Source organism: Molossus molossus, unplaced genomic scaffold (genome assembly GCF_014108415.1).
Source record: "Molossus molossus isolate mMolMol1 unplaced genomic scaffold, mMolMol1.p scaffold_m16_p_11, whole genome shotgun sequence".
In the NCBI taxonomy this organism is placed as follows: domain Eukaryota; kingdom Metazoa; phylum Chordata; class Mammalia; order Chiroptera; family Molossidae; genus Molossus; species Molossus molossus.
This window is the reverse complement of record NW_023425346.1, coordinates 8096166-8117840: the sequence shown is the minus strand read 5'-3', so window position 1 is coordinate 8117840 and position 21675 is coordinate 8096166. Positions and strand designations below refer to the sequence as shown.

At 42.3% G+C, this 21675-nt stretch overlaps 1 protein-coding gene across 14 annotated transcripts in view; it reads right to left on the bottom strand.

The window, feature by feature from the left end:
- Window positions 1–21675, bottom strand: part of CLASP1 (cytoplasmic linker associated protein 1) — a 279036-nt gene that overhangs the window by 225781 nt on the left and 31580 nt on the right. For all 14 annotated transcript variants that reach the window (XM_036253618.1, XM_036253629.1, XM_036253619.1 and 11 more), the window contains exon 2: window positions 14783–15262. In XM_036253618.1, the coding sequence (XP_036109511.1) occupies window positions 14783–14977 (195 nt within the window). In that variant the 5' untranslated portion in view covers window positions 14978–15262. The remainder of the gene's footprint in view (window positions 1–14782; window positions 15263–21675) is intronic.

Here is a 21675-nt window from a genome sequence, read left to right as displayed (position 1 = left end):
CAAGTAATACAGGACCATCAGAAGAGAAAATAAGTGAAATGGATGTACACACAGAGAGAGCACTATGCCAAGCACTGCAGACGGAACCCAGGGGTACTCCTTAGGTCCACCACTCCTGACCACAGGAGGCAGAGGTTCAATGGTGTGCCTAAACCCACCCACATCGTAAGGAGAAGAACTGTGATGCAAACCCAGGCCCCTGATCCCAACATCTGAGCCTTCCCACTAGAGCCCTGTAGCCTCTCAAGTAAACTGAAATACTAAGTTCCAATACATAATTCCCCCAGTGGTCACCTGAGCCACTTGCCCCCTGCCAAGCCTCTCTTTTTAGGAAAACACGTCCTCCTTACTCCATCCCTTAATACAAGGTTTTCTGAGTGAGGGCCATCAATGTCTTGCACTGCCAAACCTCCCTGGCCACAGGGAGTGGGTCATGAAGGGTTTAGGAATTTCTTTAGGGGCTTGTATTTGTTTAACTCTCAGCTGGAAAAAGAGAGGCTCTATCCTCTGGTGGTGAGCAACGGGTCATAGAGAACATGAGTACAACACAAAAAAAGAAGCTTGTGTCCTACATCATAGCCACTGGCTGCACAGAAGCAGAGCCCTGCCCCACCCAAATCCCCAGCACTCTCTTTTTCCATTCCCCTCTCTCTAAAAAAAAAAACAATAAAAACATATTTTTTTAAATAGCCTGGCCAGTAGTTGAGCGCTGACCCATGCACCAGGAGGTCACCAGTTCGATTCCCAGTCAGGGCACATGCTCAGGTTATGGGTCCAATCCCCAATGGGGGGCATGCAGGAGGTGGCCAATTGATGTTATCTCTTTTCAGTGTTTCTTTCTCTCCCTCTCCCTTCCTCTGTCTCTCCATCAATAAAGAAAAAACATTTTTAAAAGACTACAGTGTTACAGCTTTAAAAATAATATGCTAATAAAAAAGCACGTGTAGTACAATCAGTCTTACAGACATATTCTCTCCATCTTTTTTCTATGGATATAAACATAAATAAATATAAATAGAATAGGTATCTCATAGCTAAAACCATGAGCAATTTTCAGTTTTTCTTTTCTTTTTTTTTTTTTTATCCTCACCCGAGGACATTTTTCCATTTTTTTGTACAGAGTGGGAGGGAGAGAGAGGAAGAGACAGAGAGAGAGAAACATCGACGTGAAGGGACACATCGAGTGGCTGCCACCGCACGACCAACCAGGGCCGGGGACAAACTGCAACCGAAGTACATGCCCTTAGCGGAACCGAACCCGGGTCTCTCCGGACCGCAGGCGGACGCTCTAACCGCTGAGCCAAACCGGCCAGGGCAATTTTCAGTTTTTCATTATAACTTTGTCAGAAGTTATGTTAGTGTTTTCTTATTTGTATAAGACATATTACTTTTACTGTAATAAAAATAAAATTTTTTAAATTAGCATTTGCAAAACTATTTTAATTGGGCAGCCTCAAGAACTATGTTTGAAAAAGGTCGTTTCCAAGATATGAATATAAATCACAAAGCACACACAGAGCCTGAGAAAGAAGATATCTACCAAGAAGGACTCTTGGTGGTTAACTGGGCTCAAATTTAAAAGTAGATCCTAGCAGCTGTTTCTAAAAAGGGGCCTCTCACTCAAATACAAACCACACTTCAGAGGGAAGCCTGCACTAAACTGCCTGCCTGCATTGTGTTGCTGACATCTGAGCCAGCCTTTATAAAGGAGTTCCTGGAACTATATTCCAACCAATAGGACTGAGACTCCCCATCCCATTAAAGCTGTGCAGCTATATCTATATGCCCCATCAGCATTTCACCTACCAATCACAGCAGCTCCATTCAGACCAATCAGGACAATGTCTTTTGACCAATCAAACTGTGAGGCTCTGGAGCCCTTATTTGCATGAGGACAGACCAATCAGGGACCAAGGTAGAGACTTCTCTCTCATAAGACAGCTCCCCTCTGGCTCCAAGAGAGCCCTTTCCCTTTCCACTTTCCTGGCTGGAGCTGAAACACGAAAGACAAAACACTGAAAGGAGTGGATGGAGCAGAGCAGGCAGAGCAGAGCTGGCTGGCAGTAGAGGAGCCTTGCCCAGGGCCTCCTTACAGCCAGGCTACTGTGCTGCTTCATAACTGAGCTGTGACACTGTTGAGCTGGTCCATAGCCATGCTGCTTTCACAGCCAAGCTACATCACAATTGAGTTGTTTGCACTAAATAAAGTTTCCTTCTTTACCACAACCCAAATTGGGAATTCCAGTTGATGTTGAATTGGCTCCAGCGACCATCTGTTGACACACATGACTTGGAACTGACCCTCAGCCAAAGTAAGAAGTCAAAGAAAAATTTCTCCATGTTTACTTTTCTAAATAGTTCTTCAAAATTATTTGGCTTTCCCCCTCCCCCTTAAAATGCCTTCTCCAAATAGAAAAAAAAAAGCATCTTGCTGGAAAAGAACTTGACCACCTTTTTTATGAGGCTATCCTCAGACAATATATTGTATCCTGAAGACTTCTTAAATTCATTCCAGTCCTTCACATATCCAAACACACCAAAAACAACTACCAGGTCCTTACTCCGACTTCCTTCTCCCTCTCTTCCCCCAGTTCTAGTCTACACTACCTTCATCAGATCCCTAACTCCTCAGGTAATCTTGAGCACCCTGCTGCAATGCCGTGCTCTCCCAAGAGTCCCTCAGAGGCTGCCATTGCCCTGCTAGTCTGTGCCAGGCTTCTCTACCTGGGACTACTGCTCAGCTTCACTGGTGTATGACCAGTCTGCTTACTTCAGAATAATATTACCTCTATTAATGAGGCTTGCAACATGCTCCTTTGTGGAACCTGCTGAACCAACTCCCTTCACTTATCAAAAAAAGTCCTACTGGCCATCTCTTCCACAGAGCCTTTAAGGATGATAAAACACAGAAATTCCTGACAGTCATCAAACTTTGCACAAAGCACTTCCTCCTCATCTGTACCTCCATCTATCTGGTCCAATATGGGCAGCCATCTTTGCCCCTATCCAAAATCCCATGTAAAAAGCAGCTATAGCCTGATCACTCCTCCAGGCTAACCTCCCATTCTATATTTCAAGTCACTTTTATCCAATTCTCTGGATTCTTTGCCGTGCTCCTTGTCACAGACTCTCCCTCTATCCAATCCGTTAAAAAGATAACTCAATAGGGTCTGCCAGCTCTTGGTTTTCTTTTCAACCTGGATGTCATCTGACAATTTCCCCCTTAGTCCAAAGCTCAAGCTGGTGAATTCTGCCTACAGGAACAGTGTAGCTGAATAACGGGATCTCACACTTGGCACTGTCTTATGTCACCCAATTTCCATGCTCTGCTTTTTTCCCTTCTGCGAAGTGTCTAATACTTTGCTAAATCCAGAAAGACGTTTTGCTGTCACTTAACTTTCTATATTCCTTTCACAACTATTATAAAAACTTACAGCTACTATTTCTCCATTTCTACTTTGGCTGCTAGGAAGCCCAGAGCCCAATGCATACTTCATCACATTATTTTATTATATGTTTATAAATGATTAGGCTGCATTAAAATCTTTATAAATATAAATGTAAGTAAGTCTACTTTTAAACAATTTTTTCATTCTTCACAGTAGTTCCTTTTGGGGATAGCTATCAAAATATACACTTACCTCCTACTATACAAACAGACATAGGATACACATTTCAAAACTATATAAAGTCAACAAATAAGAAATTATGGAATTATTAAATCAGCCATTGGCAGCCAACATAGTAATAGCTATTTCAGGCAAGAATCATCAGTGGATGCTAAAACTAGTAGGTAAAAATTTGATGACAAACAGGATATTTACATAGTCTCAAAGTATTCCCACAAGATACCTATTAATTATAAAAGGAAAAAAATAGCAACTATTTGAAGCAACCTGGAAAACACCTCTTGCTCCAGGTGGGTCAAAGAAGTACCATGTGCCTCCTGTTACGATGCACTGCGGGCACCACATCACCTCTGCGGAACGTCTGCCAAAAGTGCACAGCCTTTATTTAATCATGAGAAACATCAAACAAGCTTAAATGGAAGGGCTACCCAAAATAAATGTCCTGTACTCTTCAAAAGTATTAAGTCAAGAAAGAAAAGGAAACACTGATGATGAACTGCTCTGGATTAAAGGAAGACCATACAGATGAGAACTAAATGCCCCCTGTGATCTTGGGTCGCATTGTGGACCAGGAAGTTTTTTTTCCTTTTGCTATAAAGGACATTAGTAGAACAGCAGGTGAAATGTGAATAAGATACATAGATTAGGTATTAGTACTCTCTACTAATCCTAATACTGATTTAGATAACGGTACTGGGATACATAAGTGAACGTCCTTGTCTTCAGGAAACACACACGAATATTTAGAAGCAATGGAGCATCACATCTACAGCTTACTCTCAAACCGTTCACAAGTTACAATAACATGCTAGAGAGAACAATAAAACAAGCAAGTAGTAAAGTATTAGTTTCTGGGTGAAACATAAAAATTCTATGCTCTTTTTTGGAAGTATAATTGACATACAACATTATATTAGTTCCAAGTGTAGAGCATAGTGATTCAATACTTGTATGTATTGCAAAATTATCACAATAAGTCCATCTCCTTCACATCTATCACCATACATAGTAACAGAATTTTTTTTTCTTGTAATGGGAACTTTTAAGATTTACTCTGAGCAACTTTCAAATATACAATCCAGTATTACTAACTACAGCCTCCATGCTGTACATTACATTCCCATGACTTACTGTAACTAATAGTTTGCGCCTTTTGACTACCCTTCATCCATTTCTCTCAACCCCACCCCCCCAAACCCCACCCATGACAACCACCAGTCTGTTCTCTACATCTCTATGAGCTTGGTTTATGGAAGGAGTTTTGTTTTTTTTTTCTCTAGGGTCCACAAATAAGTGAGATCATACAGCATTTGCCTGTCTTATTTCATTTAGTAAAGCCCTCGAGGTCCATCCATGTTGTCACAAATGGCAAGATTCCATTCTTTTTTATAACCAAATAATTATTTCATTGTATATATTCATATATTTTCTTTATTCATCCACTGATGGACATTTAGGTTGTTTCCAATTCTTGGCTTTTATAAATATTACTTCTTTGCATTTGTTTTTGAAATATTCCCATAGGTTGAATATTTTCCAAAAATAGAAAAAAATTTTAAGTACATATGGTCATGATTCTACTAGGATCAGTCAAAGAACTGTTTTACATACATTAATCTTAACAATTTTTGTTGTTTTTATTAAAGTACAAAATGCGTTGCTTCTCTCTCTCACTCAAGACCTAGTCTCCTACAGCAATCATGATTAATAGTGGGGTATCTTTACACTCTTTCCTTTAAGCTCTGATAAATAAGCTATTAATATTGTTGCAATATTATGAAGAAAGGAGTATTGCATACTGAATCAGATGTGGCTCTACTCTAAAGTCAGACTACCCAACTAGAATCCTGCCTCGTACACTTTCTACTTATAAAACCTTGGGTAAGGTTCTGCACTTCACTCAGGCAGTTTCCCCAGCTGCCGACTGGGTAGAATCACAGGGCTTATCATACAGCATTTACACTGTGATTAAATGAGGCATTGAGTCTAAAGCACTTAACGGTTCCTGGCCCATGAGTACTTAATAAATGTCAGCTGTTAGTGAACACTGCTACCCTGTACTCATCAGCCTCACTGTTGGCAGCACTTTCTACCCTAGTGTTTCCTTTTCTTTTTGCTTTGACATTCAATTTATCACTTCTTCTCTTACATGTATTCTGCCTTAAATTAAATATTAGCTTTCTGAAAGAAGGCAAAGTATAAGTAAGTGTTAAAAATAAAAATAAAAAGAACAAGTCCTAGCCAGTTTGTCTCAGTGGTTAGAGCATCAGCCCGCAGACCAGAGTCGTGTCATGGGCTTGACTCCAGTCAAGGGCATGTACCTCGGTTGCAGTCAGTCCTGGCCCTGGTTGGAGTCGTGCGGGAGGCAACCAATCGGTGTTTCTCTCTCACATCAATGTTGCTCTCTCTGTTTCTCTCCCTCTCTCCCTCTCTCTCTCCCCCTCCCTCCCACTCTATCTAAAAATAAATGGAAAACTATCCCCAGATGAGGATTGAAAATAAAAAAGAAAAGAAAAACCTTCCTAACAAGGGTCCTCAATCAAAGGATGGGCCTTTACCCATAGGTTTTAAACGCACCGTTAGAATACTCAGTCAGCTGCTGCTCTGTTCAAGGACTTTATCATCAACAGTGCACGGCTGAAAAATTCACATCACCACAAAAGATCTGCAGCCTCTGTCTCAGGGAACTGGCTGGCAAGGACCACAAGAAGGCATGCAACCTCAGCCCCACATAAAAGTGAAATTTCTACAGATCTTGTTGTCACCTAGCCCAATAACTACATAACAGCTTCATCATCTTCCTTTTGCTGACCACATGCTGCACACTAGGCACTGCTGGCACTTCACGTACACTGGCTCATTGAATGCTCACACTAATGCTACGCAATTGGAATCATCACACACTTTACAGATCAGCAGTCACCTGCCCAAAAGGCCAAGTAGCGAGCCAGAAGAGGACTGTTCATACTCAAATCTGAATTATTTCCAATATTCTCTGTTGCCCTTGCATATGCGTAAACACATATGTAGGAAAAATCCCATTAATTACATATATCAAGGACACCATCTTTATTTGACAACCCACATAAATGTCCTTGAAGTAACTTTTCTTGAGTTTTTTGTTTTGTTTTTGATTAGTACTGCTCTCTGTAGCTTTTCCACTTATAAAAGAGGCAAAGGTCTTTTTTTTTTTTTTTTTTATCCTCACCCAAGGACATTTTTTCTATTTTTTGTTCAGATACAGTGTGGGAGGGGGAGAGAGAGAGAAACATCGACGTGAAAGGGACACATCGAGTGGCTGCCACCCGCACGACCAACCAGGGCCGGGGACAAACTGCAACCAAGGTATGCGCCCTTAGCAGGAACCGAACCTGGGTCTCTCAGGACCGCAGGCCGACGCTCTAACCACTGAGCCAAACCGGCCAGGGCGAGGCAACAGTCTTTTAAAATGATACCAGAGCCCAGCTGGTGTGGCTCAGTGGACTGAGCATCGTCCCATAAACCGATTCCCGGGACAGGGCACATGCACAGGTTTCAGCCTCGATCCCCAGTAGGGGGCATGCAGGAGGCAGCTGATGGATATTTCTCTCTCATCAATGTTTCTATCTCTCTCTCCCTTCCTCTCTCTCTCACTAAAAAACAAAAACAAAAACAAAAACATATTTTTAAAAAATAAGTAAATAAAACTATACCAAAAAAATTTCACTCCTTGCAGGAAAAACCTGGGAAGAACGGACAATCTCTGAAAGGATTCATCACTTGATGGCAACACCAAGCAGACTGCCAGAAAAAGAAACAGAAGTCTCCTAATCTGAAGCCAATCATCCCTCCTGGCTCTCCTCTCCAGGAGGCACAGGGGAAATAAAAACCTCAAGGAAAGTCAAGGCTTGGGAGACAGGGAAATGAGAGGACCCTCCCTTATCTGTCAGCACCTTCTCCTCAGACCCACTTGATCCAGGGCGGGGTAACGGTGCTCAAGCTTCAGGCCGGACTAAGTCTTCATACTCTACACAGACATGGTGCTGCCCATAAGAGAGGAACAAAAGAGGAAGGCAGGCTTCTCTGAGCCCTTTGCAACTCTTTCCTTGTGATTCTTCCTGGCCCTATTTAATTCTACTTCTCCATCAAGGCCTCTCCAAATCCGACACAGTGTTAACCGTTAAGTATTTCCTATCCTACTTTTTTTTTTTTTGTTAATCCTCAACCAAGGATATCTTTCCACTGATTTTTAGAGTGGAAGGGAGAGAGAAGCATTGATGTGAGAGGGACACATCAATTGGTTTCCTCCCACATGACCCCAGGGCCAGGGATCAAATCTGAAACCCAGGTACATGCCCTTGACTGGAAATAGAACCCAAGACCCTTCAGTCCCCAGGCCAACACTCTAACCGCTGAGCCGAACCAGCCAGGGATCCTATCCTACCTTGCGTATTGTCCTGTTATCTGTCTTACATGTCACCCCAATTAGACCATAAAGATAATTAGGGTGGAGGCAAAGGAAGCCCTAGGTCAATAGGAAACCTATAGATTTCAAGTATAAGGCAGAATGGCACGGGCCTGGAAACTGTGCAAACATGTCAGACTTACACAGAGCTAGATGCCTAGGCAGGCACCATGCCCAGTTAGAGAAGAAACCGGGCCGATCTGTTCCCCACTGGAACCCAGCTCCCAGTACAGTATCTGCTACATCATATAAGTGCTTAATTCGCCCAGCTGGTGTGACTCAGTGGCTTGAGCTTCATCCCATGGACTGAGAGGCACCGGTTTGATTCCCGGTCAGGGCTCAAGTCCTGGTTGTGGGCTCGATCCCCAGTAGGGGGAGGGCAGGAGGCAGCCATTTGATGTTCCTCTCTCACATTGATGTTTCCATCTATCTCTCCTTTCCTCTCTCTAAAATATCAATAAAAACATTTTTTTTATCCTCACCTGAGGACATTTTCCATTTTTTTGTTCAGACAGAGTGGGAGGGAGAGAGAGAGAGAAACATCGACGTGAAAGGGACACATCGAGTGGCTGCCACCCACACGACCAACCAGGGCCAGGGACAAACTGCAACAGAGGTACATGCCCTTAGCAGGAACCGAACCCGGGTCCCTATGGACCGCAGGCCGATGCTCTAACCGCTGAGCAAAACTGACCAGGGCTCAATAAAATATATTTTTAAACATAAGTGCTTAATTCACTTCAGCTACATAAACACCTGAGGGAAAGGGGGTGTTCAAGTTCCAAAAACCTTATTTACTGGCTCTGTCACCTTGAACAAATTAACTGACTTATTTGAGCATCAATCTCATCTATAAAATGAGGATAACAGTATCTACCTCATATGGTAATTTTAAGTTAAAAATGAACACATATTTAGCACACTTTCTGGTACACAGTAAATGTCCCGTAACAATCTAGGCTATTATTATTCCATAATCACTGGTCCAAAATACTAAAGGCCAGAATTTTTCAGGTTTTAGAAAGGGATAACAGTGCACACAGTTATAGAATTACACACACACACACCCTTGAACAGAATCTGGGACAGCAACCCACAATCAAACATATTAATACTTTTGCAGTGAAACACGGCCTAAGCAAGTAAATGAAGACTATAAGCAGTTGCTGTCAGTTCACTTCAGGGCAAATGACAAGTAAAAAAATCACTAAGTCTTCAGAGCTTTGGGGATTTGGGAACTGCAAAGAAAGGGCTGTGCGACTAGATTCACAAAAGCACCAGGTCCCAACCAGGGTGCTGCTTCCACAGAGCCCACTAAACATGCCGGTGATTGCAGTGTTTGGCCCAATAAAGCTGTCGAGATTAAGTAGGAACGCTGCACAGCATGTGTCCCTCGATTCCCTCCAGCTGCCACAGCCCAGGCAGCCTCTCCAAGTCAGCTCTCTCATCTTCCATCCCTTCTCACCTAACCACGAGGGAGAAGGAAAATAACAAACACTGGCTGGAAGTATATGCAGAAATCTACTCCACCATCTTTCTCTTTCCTCACATTTTAATCAAGAAAAAACAGAAGAGAAGATCAGATCAATGAAGAAAGCTATATTCAAACTTTTTGGTTGTTTTAATTTTTAACATTGAGTAATCTAGAAAAAAAGTCTCATAAACAAGAGTCTCCCACAATCACTGTGACGACACAGAAAACTTACTAAATCCTTCCAGCACCTGCTGTGGGGATTTTAAAAGCCCCCTCACGAATTCTCTCTCTCTCTCTCACACACACACACACACACACACACACACACACTCAAACACATTCCTGCACCTCTTCTCCTTCCCCCAGGTGTGTTTTCCTTGCCTCTCTCTCCCCTAAACTTTTGCCTCTGTAATTTGTTTCCTGAGCCCAGTTTTTTCTATGGCTCACTTCTACCTCTGTGACTTTCTAAATAAACTTTTTAAAAAGAAAAAAAAAGCCCCCTCACTGTGGAATTCTGGACCTGTGAGGGCATTATTTAAATAACTAATTACTCACCTGGCGGCTGTGGCTCAGTGGTTGAGCATCGACCCATGCACCAAGAGGTCACTGGTTTGATTCCAGGCAGGGCACATGCCCAGGTTGTGGGCCTGATCCCCGGTGGGGGGCATGTAGGAGGCGACCAGTCGATGTTCTCTCTCATTGATGTTTCTATCTCTCTCTCCCTCTCCCTTCCTCTCTCTGAAATCAATAAAGAAAAATAGTAATAATAAACAATTACTCTATCCCCAACATGACTTCTATTCCCCAAGAAAACCCAAAGCCAGCTCACAGCGAATGATCCATGTTAGATCAACAGAATGTATACGGATCCTAATAGTAGTCTGAGAAAGCTAAAATGGGCAAATTTTCTGAAATATCATACAACATGCTCAAAAAACAAACTGTGGTCCATTTAACCTAAAGGAATGCTTCCCCAATACCAAATTATAGGCAAATTATAAGCTTCGCTCTTCTCCCAGATGAATCACAAATGATTACACAACTAAAGAGGATTTACATACAGTAGGTGTTGAGTATTCTAGTTCAAGGCCAGCAACCTGGGCCAAACCAGCACCACCTGTTTCTGTAAATTAAATTTCATTGGAACACAGCCACACCCATTCATTTAGGTGTTGTCTGTGGCTGCTTTGGCACTATAATGGCCCAAGCTAGATGAATATTTCCAAGAAGACTGTATGGCCAACCAAGCTTACTATATTTATTCTATCGCCTTAAGAAACGTTGCTGGCTCCCATTCTCAGGAAAGAGCATTAGCTAGGAAATCACAGAGACCTATATTTAAATCCCAGTTCCATAATCAATACTGGAAATTACCTCATAATTCTGGGTAATGTCAGTCATCTCATGTATAAAATTAGGATACCACCAATCTTGCAGGGGGTTATGAAGATCTCATTTAATAAGACAAAATCCCTAACATACAGTAAGCAAGAAATGATAGCTATTAAACTGCAATCAATACCAAATACAAATTTGTTTACCATGTTAAGACATATTCAAATGTAAAGTGATTCAAGCTCCAGCCAACAATTTTTTTTTTTTTGAAATAAGACATTATGCTGGCATTCATCTACATTTCCTATTTTAAAAAGGAACACCTAAGCACTAATGTTTGGGAAGTCCAAAATTATTTCCCTTTCCTCATCTTTTGAGTCCTAAGGTAAAATGTAACAAAAAAACTCAAGAAGCCAAACTCAAAGTTTTCTTTAATATAAAGCGAATCTCTTCAATCTATAATATATGAAATATGTCAAATAAAACCTAAAATGTACCTGAGGTTCTGAATGAAAAATCTTGATCTATGATTAAGAAGGGGAAAAAAGGTCAAGGGGCCCTAAAAGTTGTTTCCAGATTTCCGTAAAGCCACCAGGAATGCTTGCTGAGCAGTCCAAGTTCCTGAGTTCACTCATATAACTAGCATTTGCTGAGCACCAACTATGTTCCAGGCTGTCAGCTCCAGATGTGAACCACACTACGAGAGCTTATAAATAAGGGGGTGCTGAGCACTGTGTAAGATTAGAACCACAAGACAAAGCCATCTGTATGAAGTCATGTAAGATAATAGAGCCCGAGGCCTCCCAGAGACGATCCAATCACCTGTACTGCAGACAGCTAAAGTGCAAGTCAGTAGCCAACACCATGTTCCTGACTTCTTTACCAAGCTGTCTTTCTCCGAAATCATTTCACAAAGGCCTGTCTTTCTTACTCTTTCACTCCTTTGTGACCCTGCAACTACTATTCTGAAAAAACTACACAATCTTCAAAATCTTGGATTCCACTTGACAATGCTAGTACTTTCTTCTTCTGCCTTCCAACCAAATTCTGTGTCTCCATTATTGCATAGACTATAATTTAACCATTTGCTTCTTTATACACACACACACACACACACACACACACACACAGATTTTTTTTTGGAGAGATAGAAACATTGATGTGAGAAACATCAATCGGCTGCCTTCTGCACGCCCCCTACTGGGGATCAAGCCCATAACCTTGGCATGTGCCCTGACCAGGAATCGAACCAGGACCTCTCTGTCCATGGAACAACACTCAGTCCACTGAGCCACATGGGTTGGGCACCATTTGCTTCTTGATCAGTGCTCACCTTCCACCCAGACTCTGAGGTCCTTGAAGACAGGAACCAAGTCTTTATTCCTTTTTAATCCTCACCCCAGGACATTTTTTTCCATTTTTTGTTCAGATAGAGTGGGAGAGAGAGAGAGGAAAAAAGAAAGAGAAAGAGAGAGAGAGAAACATCAATGAAAGAAAGAGAGAAAAAGAGAGAGAGAGAAAAAAACATCAACGTGAAAGGGACACATCGAGTGGCTGCCACCCACATGATCAACCAGGGCCAGGGACAAACTGCAACTGAGGTACATGCCCTTAACGAGAACCGAACCCGGGTCTCTCTGGACCGCAGGCCGATGCTCTAACAACTGAGCCAAACCGGCCAGGGCCAGGAACCAAGTCTTGGTAATGCCTGAGTATTTATTATGTGGGAGGTATAAGATAACCTTACAGTGTGCACTCTCATTTAATGCTTACAATAACTTGATTATGCCAACATTACAGAGGAGGAAACTGAAGCTCGGAGATGTTAAGAAAGCAAATGCAGGGTGGTGGACCCCACAGGTCACTTATTTAGCATCCATAGTGCCTAGGTGCCCCCTAACCTCCTTCCTAACAGGAGTCTAGCATTGTTCACATTTCCTCCCTCCTTCATGTGATCACATGCTTCACTCAGGAGAGGCTGGACCCCTTCTTCACATAGGTGGTTAAGCATGACAGTCAAAAGCAACCATAAACACCGTCCATTTTCCAGTGATGCTGGGGTGGGCACACAAAACCCTTCTGTGACCTAAAAATGTCTGCCAGGGAGCTTCTGAGAAACGTTTCCTCTCAAGTAAAGACACAAGCAGACATCTTCCCTGGAAACTGCCTTACCCACTGCAGACTTGTTAAATTCCTCAAGAAAATTTCTCAATCTACTTATAGTAACTTGAAGTCAACTAAGTCAGTTTTTGGTTGCTGTCAGCTAGAAGCACCCTAACATGCATACAGAAAGAAGGGTGGGGCCAAGATTCCAAGTACACAAGATGACTTCACAGCCCTCAAAAATGTAATGACTAGCCCTGGCCAGTTTGGCTCAGTGGTTCAGTGTCAGCCCATGGACCAAAGAGTTGTGGGTTCAATTCTGGCCAAGGGCACATACCTCCACTGCAGTTTGTCCCCGGCCCTGGTCGTGGTCATGCAGGAGACAACCAGTCAATGTGTCCCTCTCACGTCGAGGTTTCTCTCTCTCTCCCTTTCTCTCCCTCTCTCTCCTTCCCATTCTATCTGAAGATAAACAGAAAAATATCCTCAGGTGAGGATTAAAAAAAAAAAATGTAATGACTAGAGTCTCACCTCTCAACTGTATAATGCTCCTACCATCCAGCACCAATGCCTGTATGTAAGGAGCACTTGTGAACTAAGTGCTAAGTAAATAAATAGATGAATGAAATAGAATTTAAGCCCAGCTTTTAAAGACAGGATAAATTTTATATCCAGTTGTAGATTAAATATTAGACTCCTATGTAACTCCCTCAATAAGTATAAAGTCTACTGACTCTTAGACAAGAACAAGGTTTAATGTATTAGGAAAACAGTGTATACTCAAGTAAACTAAGGAATACTGTAAACACTAGTTTCCAAGTCCAAACACATCTCAGAAGACTGGGTCCATGAGAGAGCACAAAAGATCCTGTTTCTATAAGCCTCTTTCACAATGTCTACAGCACCTACTAGCAACACAACCGTGATCCAAAAGGCCACCCTCCTGGCAAACTAGAAGAGGGTCGGGGGAGGGGAAGCAGAGAGAGAATGACACCTCTCTGCACTTCTAGTCTAGCAACCTTCACAGTTCATTTGGTCAGAGGACTCTCCTGTCCCTGCCATCTGGCAAGGACGCTGAAAGTGTCAATTTTCAGAACCTTAAGTATAGCCTCCAGGCTTCACACACAGGTCACAGAACAGAACCCCCTGCCCCTGAAAATCAGGGAAGACATTTCTCATTCAGGAGGGACCACTTACCAAGATCTCATGACCCATGCCACAGCAAGACACAATATTCACTTTTTTTTTTTTTTAATCCTCACCCGAGGATATTTTTTTATTTATCTTCAGGTAGAAAGAGAAGGAGAGGAAGGAAGAGAGAGAGAAACAGCGACATGAGAGAGTCACATCCACTGGTTGCCTCCTGCACGACCCTGACCAGGGCTGGGGACGAACCACAACTGAGGTAGGTGCCTTTGGCTGGAATCGAACCCGGGACTTGTTGGTCCGAGGGCCAACGCTCCACTGCTGAGCCAAACCAGCCAGGGCACAATATTCACTTTTAACTTCAAGGCTGTAATGCTTGTAAACGTTCCAATGTAAAACCTTTTCTTTAAACGAAAAATCTGTTCACTTGGTCTTCTCTCAAAGTGCTAAAAGATAAGGAATTTTGATCTCAACAAAAATCAAAGAAAACTCTACTTGCACCAGATTGAAATGTCCAAAAGCCACAACCTAACTGTCTTACTGGAAGCCAAGGAATCATGCTGACTGCTCACAGAGGATTTTTTTCTAAGGACCAATTCCGATCCACGGAGGCAGCCCAGCCACATGCAATGCCTTCAATGCACAGCTTACCTTGTAATTGCTTGAGTTCACCCAAGAGGTAGCGAGTCCATCCACAAGTTTATCTAACATGGTCTGGTCATGCTCAAGGTCAGCAGACTTCTGTTTGTCTGAGAAATAGTCTATAAGTTCTTGGCCAACTTGCAGTCGTTTCCCCACATCCTTCTGCAACACCTGTGCCAGGCAGGACTCCATGCGAGGCTCCATAGTGGAATTCAAATCCAGAAGCAGCAAAGGCTAGAGGGCAGTCAGGGTGACACCCTCCCAGTAAATGTACCCGGGAGGTTGCCTCTTTGTTCGCTGAAGGTTGCTAAGAGCCTGTGTTTCAAAGATGCAATCCGGGGAATGGCAACAATGCACCATGTGTGTCTGAAGAGCAGCTGGTAGGATATTAAAAGTTCAATTTAAATAACTAGTAGAAGATAAAGGAGTGAGTGGCGGGGTGATGGTCTAGTATTGGGTCTGAAATACTTCATAATTCAGCAGTCCATTCTGAAAAATAAGAGAAGAAAAGGACCAATCAGCACAGATAACGTAACACTCAAATGTTATAAAACATTAAATCAAAGACAAAGCAGTTCATGCTGCAGAATCATTTACAATCACAAGTGGAGTGAGAATCAGGAATGCTTGGCAACCATATCAAAATACCACAATTTTTTTAAAAAGATTTTTTATTGATTTTTAAAGAGAGAGGAATGGAGAGAGAAACATGGATATGAGTTAAACATCCATCAGCTACCTCCGCACGTCCCTTACTGGGGAGAGAGCAACCCGGGCACGTGCCCCTACTAGGATCAAACCAGCAGCCTTTCAGTGCACAAGATGATGCCTAACCCACTGAGCCACACCAGCCAGGGCCATAATTATTTTTATCAGGAAGTACACTGAAGCCCAAAGCAGAACCAATGGGCTATATGGTTGATGTTTTTCACAATTTCCCAGCTTATTAATGTACCAGTCAGCAAAGCAATCTCTGCTTTAGCTGGCATATTTATTTGTAACTTAAATTTTGCTCCCCACCAAAAACTTAACACCTATCTGTGTCTGTAGCTTACTGTCTTACTCTGTTTTCTAAAAAACCAGGGGCTAGAAATGGGGTGGGCTCCACTAACCACAGTGGCCAGCCTGGTAACGTTAACCAAAGTCAAAGGCAGTACCTACATCAAACTTTTTGCTTAGCAGCCTTACAGGGTGAGCAGCAGCCTTTTCCACATCCTCCCACCAACAAAGAAAGTAATGAAGGAAAAAAAAGGAAACCAGCTCATATTCTGATCAGTTATTGACACCGTGCTCTCCACTGACACTCAATCACACCATTTGGGCCTGGTATTGTTATAAAAGCAAGAGATCTCAAACTCATGTCTGGGGTAGGGCAAAACACATGATACAGGAAAAGTACCAAAATCCTTTTCACTAAGTGAACAAACTGACCTTTAACCTACAGCTGCTGGAGCAGTTGCACACACTTATGTCTCATGTCAATTCCTTTCATTCTAACCTAAGAAGACCCACAAAAAACCTACCTTCAAGATGCAGCACCTCCTGATACTGCTAAAGAGAAATGTTCTGCACAGCAACCATGCATCCCAACTCCCAGGGGTCCTCGCAGAGAAAGCTGAACGTGTAAACCAAGTTCTGTGCATGGCAACACTTCCACTCTGAGCACAGTGATTCTTGACCTAACATCACCCTTCCCTGTCTCTACTCTCAATACAAAAAGCATAAATGGTCTTTCCGAGTTCTAGAATCACAGATTTTTTTATACCAATTGGAATCACGTAAGTCAAGTCATTCAAGAAGGAAAATGCTCCCTCAAAGCCCCTGGTGCGTGCTTACCCATCTTCTGCTCTACTGCTTCTAACAATGCTGCCCTGGCCGGTTTGGCTCAACAGAGCGTCAGCCTGTGGTCCAGAGAGACCCGGGTTCGGTTCTCACTAAGGGCATGTACCTCGGTTGCAGTTTGTCCCCAGCCCTGGTTGGGTGGTGTGGGTGGCGGCCACTCGATGTGTCCCTTTCACATTGATGTTTCTCTCTTTCTCTCTTCCTCTCTCCCCCTCCCACTCTATCTGAACAAAAAATGAAAAAATGTCCTCGGTGAAGATTAAAAAAAAACACAAAAACAAAACAATGCAGGGGGCTGGGGGCAGAAGGGAACTCAAAACTCACTACCTCACACGAAAATCCTCCCTTCAAGGGAGGAGGCATCTGCTTTCCAGTCATTTCCACATTCTGGAACTAGTCCCTACCTCCTAGGAAGGGTCTTTAAACATATAAAAGCAGCTATTCAAAGGCTTTATGCATTTTGAGATACACATTAATGATTTTTTCTTTTGAGCTCTTATTGTTCTATGTTGAAAGGGGAATGGATGTTAATGGTATTTTGCTGAATTAAAATAAGAAATATTAAGAGTGTTTTCATCTAAAAAAAAAAAGCAGCTATTACCCTTCTTTCCAATTTTTAGTTCAAACAAAATATCTCCAGTTCTTTTATAGCTCATATGTTGGACTAAAGAAAGTATCAGTGACACAGGAAAAAGAAAAAACCAACGGAACCTTTTCCTTCTATGCCCAATATTAGCCCAAAAAGCAGGTCAAACAAGGTCGGGCTTGTGAAATGGTCACACATCTTTGTTACTTCTCCCCTACCACGATGGAGTCTAAGTCACCTCCCACAGAGACTCTAGAATAGACCCTGTGACTTGCTTTGGCCAGCTAGAAATCAGCAACTGCAAAGCAAGCAGGGATTTGGTAGCAAACACTGGAGCGTGCCCTCTTAGAATGCTGCCCGGAGACTGCCATGCTGTAAGGAAGCTGCTCTAGCTTCCTGAAACATGAGAGGCCATGTTCTCCACCTGACTTCTAGCAGCAACTCTCAGACCTCAGTGAGGCCATTTGGGACTCTTCAGCCATTCTGGTTATCATCTAGCTGCAGCTATGCAAATAAGTCTAAGGAGATAAGCAGAAAAACTACCTAGCCAAACCACAGAATTATAAAAAATATTTCATTGTTGCTTTAAGCCACTAAGTTTCTGGTGTTCGTTACATACCAACAGATAGCTGAAACACTCCTTCCTCCCCTAAACATCTGTCTGTCATTCTCAATGGAAAGAATCTCATATCCTTTACTGCTTCAAGGGGACTAAAATCAACAGGCACTAACTAATAATGATAACACCATTTTTAAGAATCTACCTGAGGTGTGTGTCATCCCTATTTTATAGATGAAGAAACATGGTAAAGGTAAGTAATATTCTCAGGCCGCATGCCCAATGAGTATCCTTTCCCCACCTTCAAACCCTTGTTATAACAAGTCTGCCCTAGTTCTGTTCTGACTCAGAGAAAGGAGGTCAGACTTCATGTTTACCTGGGAAACAACAGGCAAGAGAGCCAACCTCCATTCCAGGAAGAAAAATGATCCCGTTCATTCTGGTCTCTATAGAATGATTTGTAAAATAGGTATTATATAAAAGCCCTCGGTTAGATTTCTTTTTTCTTTCCTCTATTAGATTTCTAACAAATAAGCATTAAAGGCTCAGCACACTCAGAAGTTGTTCCCAAATTCCCACATACAAACACACAGAATGAAGATACTGGAAGCCCCTACGCATTAGGCAGACTGGGTCCTCTCTTTCCGCTCTTATTCTTACTACAGTGAATTATTTGCACCTTTTCCCCATACTTTCGAGCATTTTCTCCATCTCTACAGATATTCAGGAAATATCAGTCACACAGTACCAAATTCACAGGGTACAAGAGTTCAAGACTGACCTCCTTCCCACTCCTGCCCCAGCCACTCAGTTTCCCTGCCAAAGAGCAAATAATGTCCTGTTTCCTGTGTGTTCTATTAGAGATATTTTTAGCTACGTAAGCAAATAATTACGTGTTCTCCTCTCTGAACCTCCCCACCCCAGGAACAATTTTCTAAGCATTTACAATTAAATTATAAAAAGAGAATCAGAAACAAATCGATAAAAATATAGGCACAACTTCATGTAGCAATGAAATCACACAAAGACTTTCTATTTTAGGTAATTCAGAAAACAGGAAATAAACAGGAGAGGATTTGGAGGGCTTGGAAAGGAGTGGAGGAGGGCTGTAGGCTGACTGAGGAGAAGGAGGTAAAAATCTCTTCCCTCCACCCACACCTGCCCAGGTTCTCTACCAGGGAAGAGTGCAAAAAGGAAACAGGTCTGGAGTACACCTGGAACGTATACTCACAGTTACCTATGGCTGAGCTAAATAAAAATGAGGTGTGTTGTGCGTAAGGCATTACTGGAAGGCCTTGGGACACAGCATGAACAGGACACAGCCCGGGCCGCAGTGAGCTTCCGGACTAGCACAGCACCTGCTGACAACCCCTGTGGTCAGTCCAGTAGGCACCGTTCGAGAGAGTGGTGTCACACACAGCACTGCCTTACAGCAGTGCTGACATTAGAACTTACTCAGCACTTAACACTATTTCTAATTTTTTCTTTAAAGATTAACTTTTGCTCTGGCTGGTTTGGCTCAGCAGTTGGAGCATCACCCTGCGGACCAAAGAGTCATGAGTTTGATTCTAGTCAGGGGTACGTACCTGGGTTGCAGTTTGGTCCCCAGTCCTGGTTGGAGTCGTGCAGGAGGCAACCACTCAATGAATGTCTCTGTCTCTCTCCCTCTCCCTCTCTCCCACTCTATCTGAAGATAAATGGAAAAATGTCCTCGGGTGAGGATTTTAAAAATAAAAAGATTAACTTTCCACAAATTTCACAAAATAAGAGAAATGTAAAAATGATACAGAAAAAAAGGTAGAGAAGGTTGGAATAACCAAGCACCTTTTCTCTTATCAATTTATCAGGCTAAATTTTCTCCTTTTGAAAAATCTCACTGTGAAAGCTATGGAGTCACACCAAATATTACTGATTCATTCATCTGGGAAAAGACATGTTTCAGGCATTTCTGAAAAATGCTCCAGCTCTCTCAAATTCAACCCCAACTGTGACAGGCCTTTCCATTGCCCAAAAGCGCAGTTCCCCAACTAAGTAGTTAGGTTCCAAGGATATCAACTGTTTCCTCTGTATAGGGGCAAAGTAACAAAAGGTCAATACAACAGTCCTATAGTCATTCTTCTTTAGGGCACCTAGAAAATAGAAATTAACCAAGCAACCTTTACCATAATAATGAAGAATATACATAGTGAAGCAAACATAGGTTTACACTTGTGAGAACACAAGAGTTTATTCTTGCATTATTATTTATTAATCATTTTCCATACCAACAATGGTAAACGTATTTTTGCCCCATTCTATACAACGGAATAACCTTCGCTGAGTCACTTAAGAGCTGGAAGGCTATAAAAAACATGAGGCCTATGCACACTTTGTGCCTCAGTTTTCAGAGCTGCAGAATTCTCAACTTTATTGCCATTTTCATTATATTAACTATCTTATTTATTCTTGTTGAAACCAGTACTTTTTATTTTATTTATTTATTTTTCCAATGTTTTTATTTGCTTTTTAGAGAGAGAGGAAGGGAGAGAGTTGCTAAAACCAGTTGCTAAACTCAGCTCAAGGACAAACCATAAACATCTGAAACTATGATCAACCTAGAACGACTGCTACTTACACATACATGGACTTCTTTCCTTGTAGTTTTCACCTCCCTTGTTTGCACCCTGGAACTAACCAACCCCTGTTAACCAAGCCAGCAATCCTTTCTTTGCATGAAAGAATTCTATTTTGTAGGTTTTCTCTCTATAAAACCTGACCTTCTTTGTTCTCTCCAGAGTGCAGTTTGGGTTGCTACCAGAATCTGCATCTCTCTGACTGTAATCCTTTTGCTCAAATAAATGCTTTTTATTCTTTATTACAGCCTAAACCTTTTTTTGGTTGACAACCAAAGCTATAGCCCAACTCTGCTGCAAGCTAACAGGTAGAAGTTAAAAAGTGCCCGGCCAGTGTAGCTCAGTGGTTGAACGTCGACCTATGTACTGAGAGGTCATTGGTTTGATTCCCCATCAGGGCATATGCTCAGGTTACAGGCTCAATCCCCAGCAGGGAGTGGGCAGGAGGCAGCCAATCAATATTTGTCTCTCACTAATGCTTCTATCTCTCTCTCCCATGCCCTCTCTCTAAAAAACAAATAAAGCCCTGGCTGGTTTGACTCAGCAGTTAGAGTGTCGGCCTGCGATCCAGAGAGACCTGGGTTCGGTTCCCGCTAAGGGCATGTACCTCGGTTGCAGTTTGTCCCTGGCCCTGGTTGGGTCGTGTGGGTGACAACCACTTGATGTGTCCCTTTCACACTGATGTTTCTCTCTCTCTCTCTTTCTCCCTCCCACTCTATCTGAACAAAAAATGGAAAAATGTCCTCGGGTCAGGATTAAAAAAAAAAAAGCAAATAAAAACATTGGATAGATAGATAGATACATAGATAGATAAAATTAAAAGTACCGGCTTCAACAAGAATAAATAAGACAGTTTTGATAGAGAAGGCATTTTTAAATAAGAGCTCCTAGCTCTATCCCCTTACTCATCATAACTACTCTGTGGCACTCAGATATAAAACTATACAGTATTAACAGGGGAGAATGAGGACACTAGACACAAGCACAAGCTCTGCAGGCTAACAGGTAGAAGTTAAAAAGTAGACTTCTTAGTCTACTGTAGACTTTTCCATAAGTTAAATGAAAAGTAGGGCCGTTTTTACTTGGTGGCTTAAAACAAATTAGTATTTCTCATAAGTCAGTGGATTGGCTGGGCTCAGATGGGAGATTCTGCTAATCTTGTCTAGCATCATTTATTCAGCTGTTGTCATCTGCCAACTTGACAGGAGCTAAAAACTTTCCAGCGGCATTGTTCACATGTCTAAGGCATTGGTACTGGCTGTTGGCTGGACATCCTGCCACACATGACCTCTAACCATGCAGA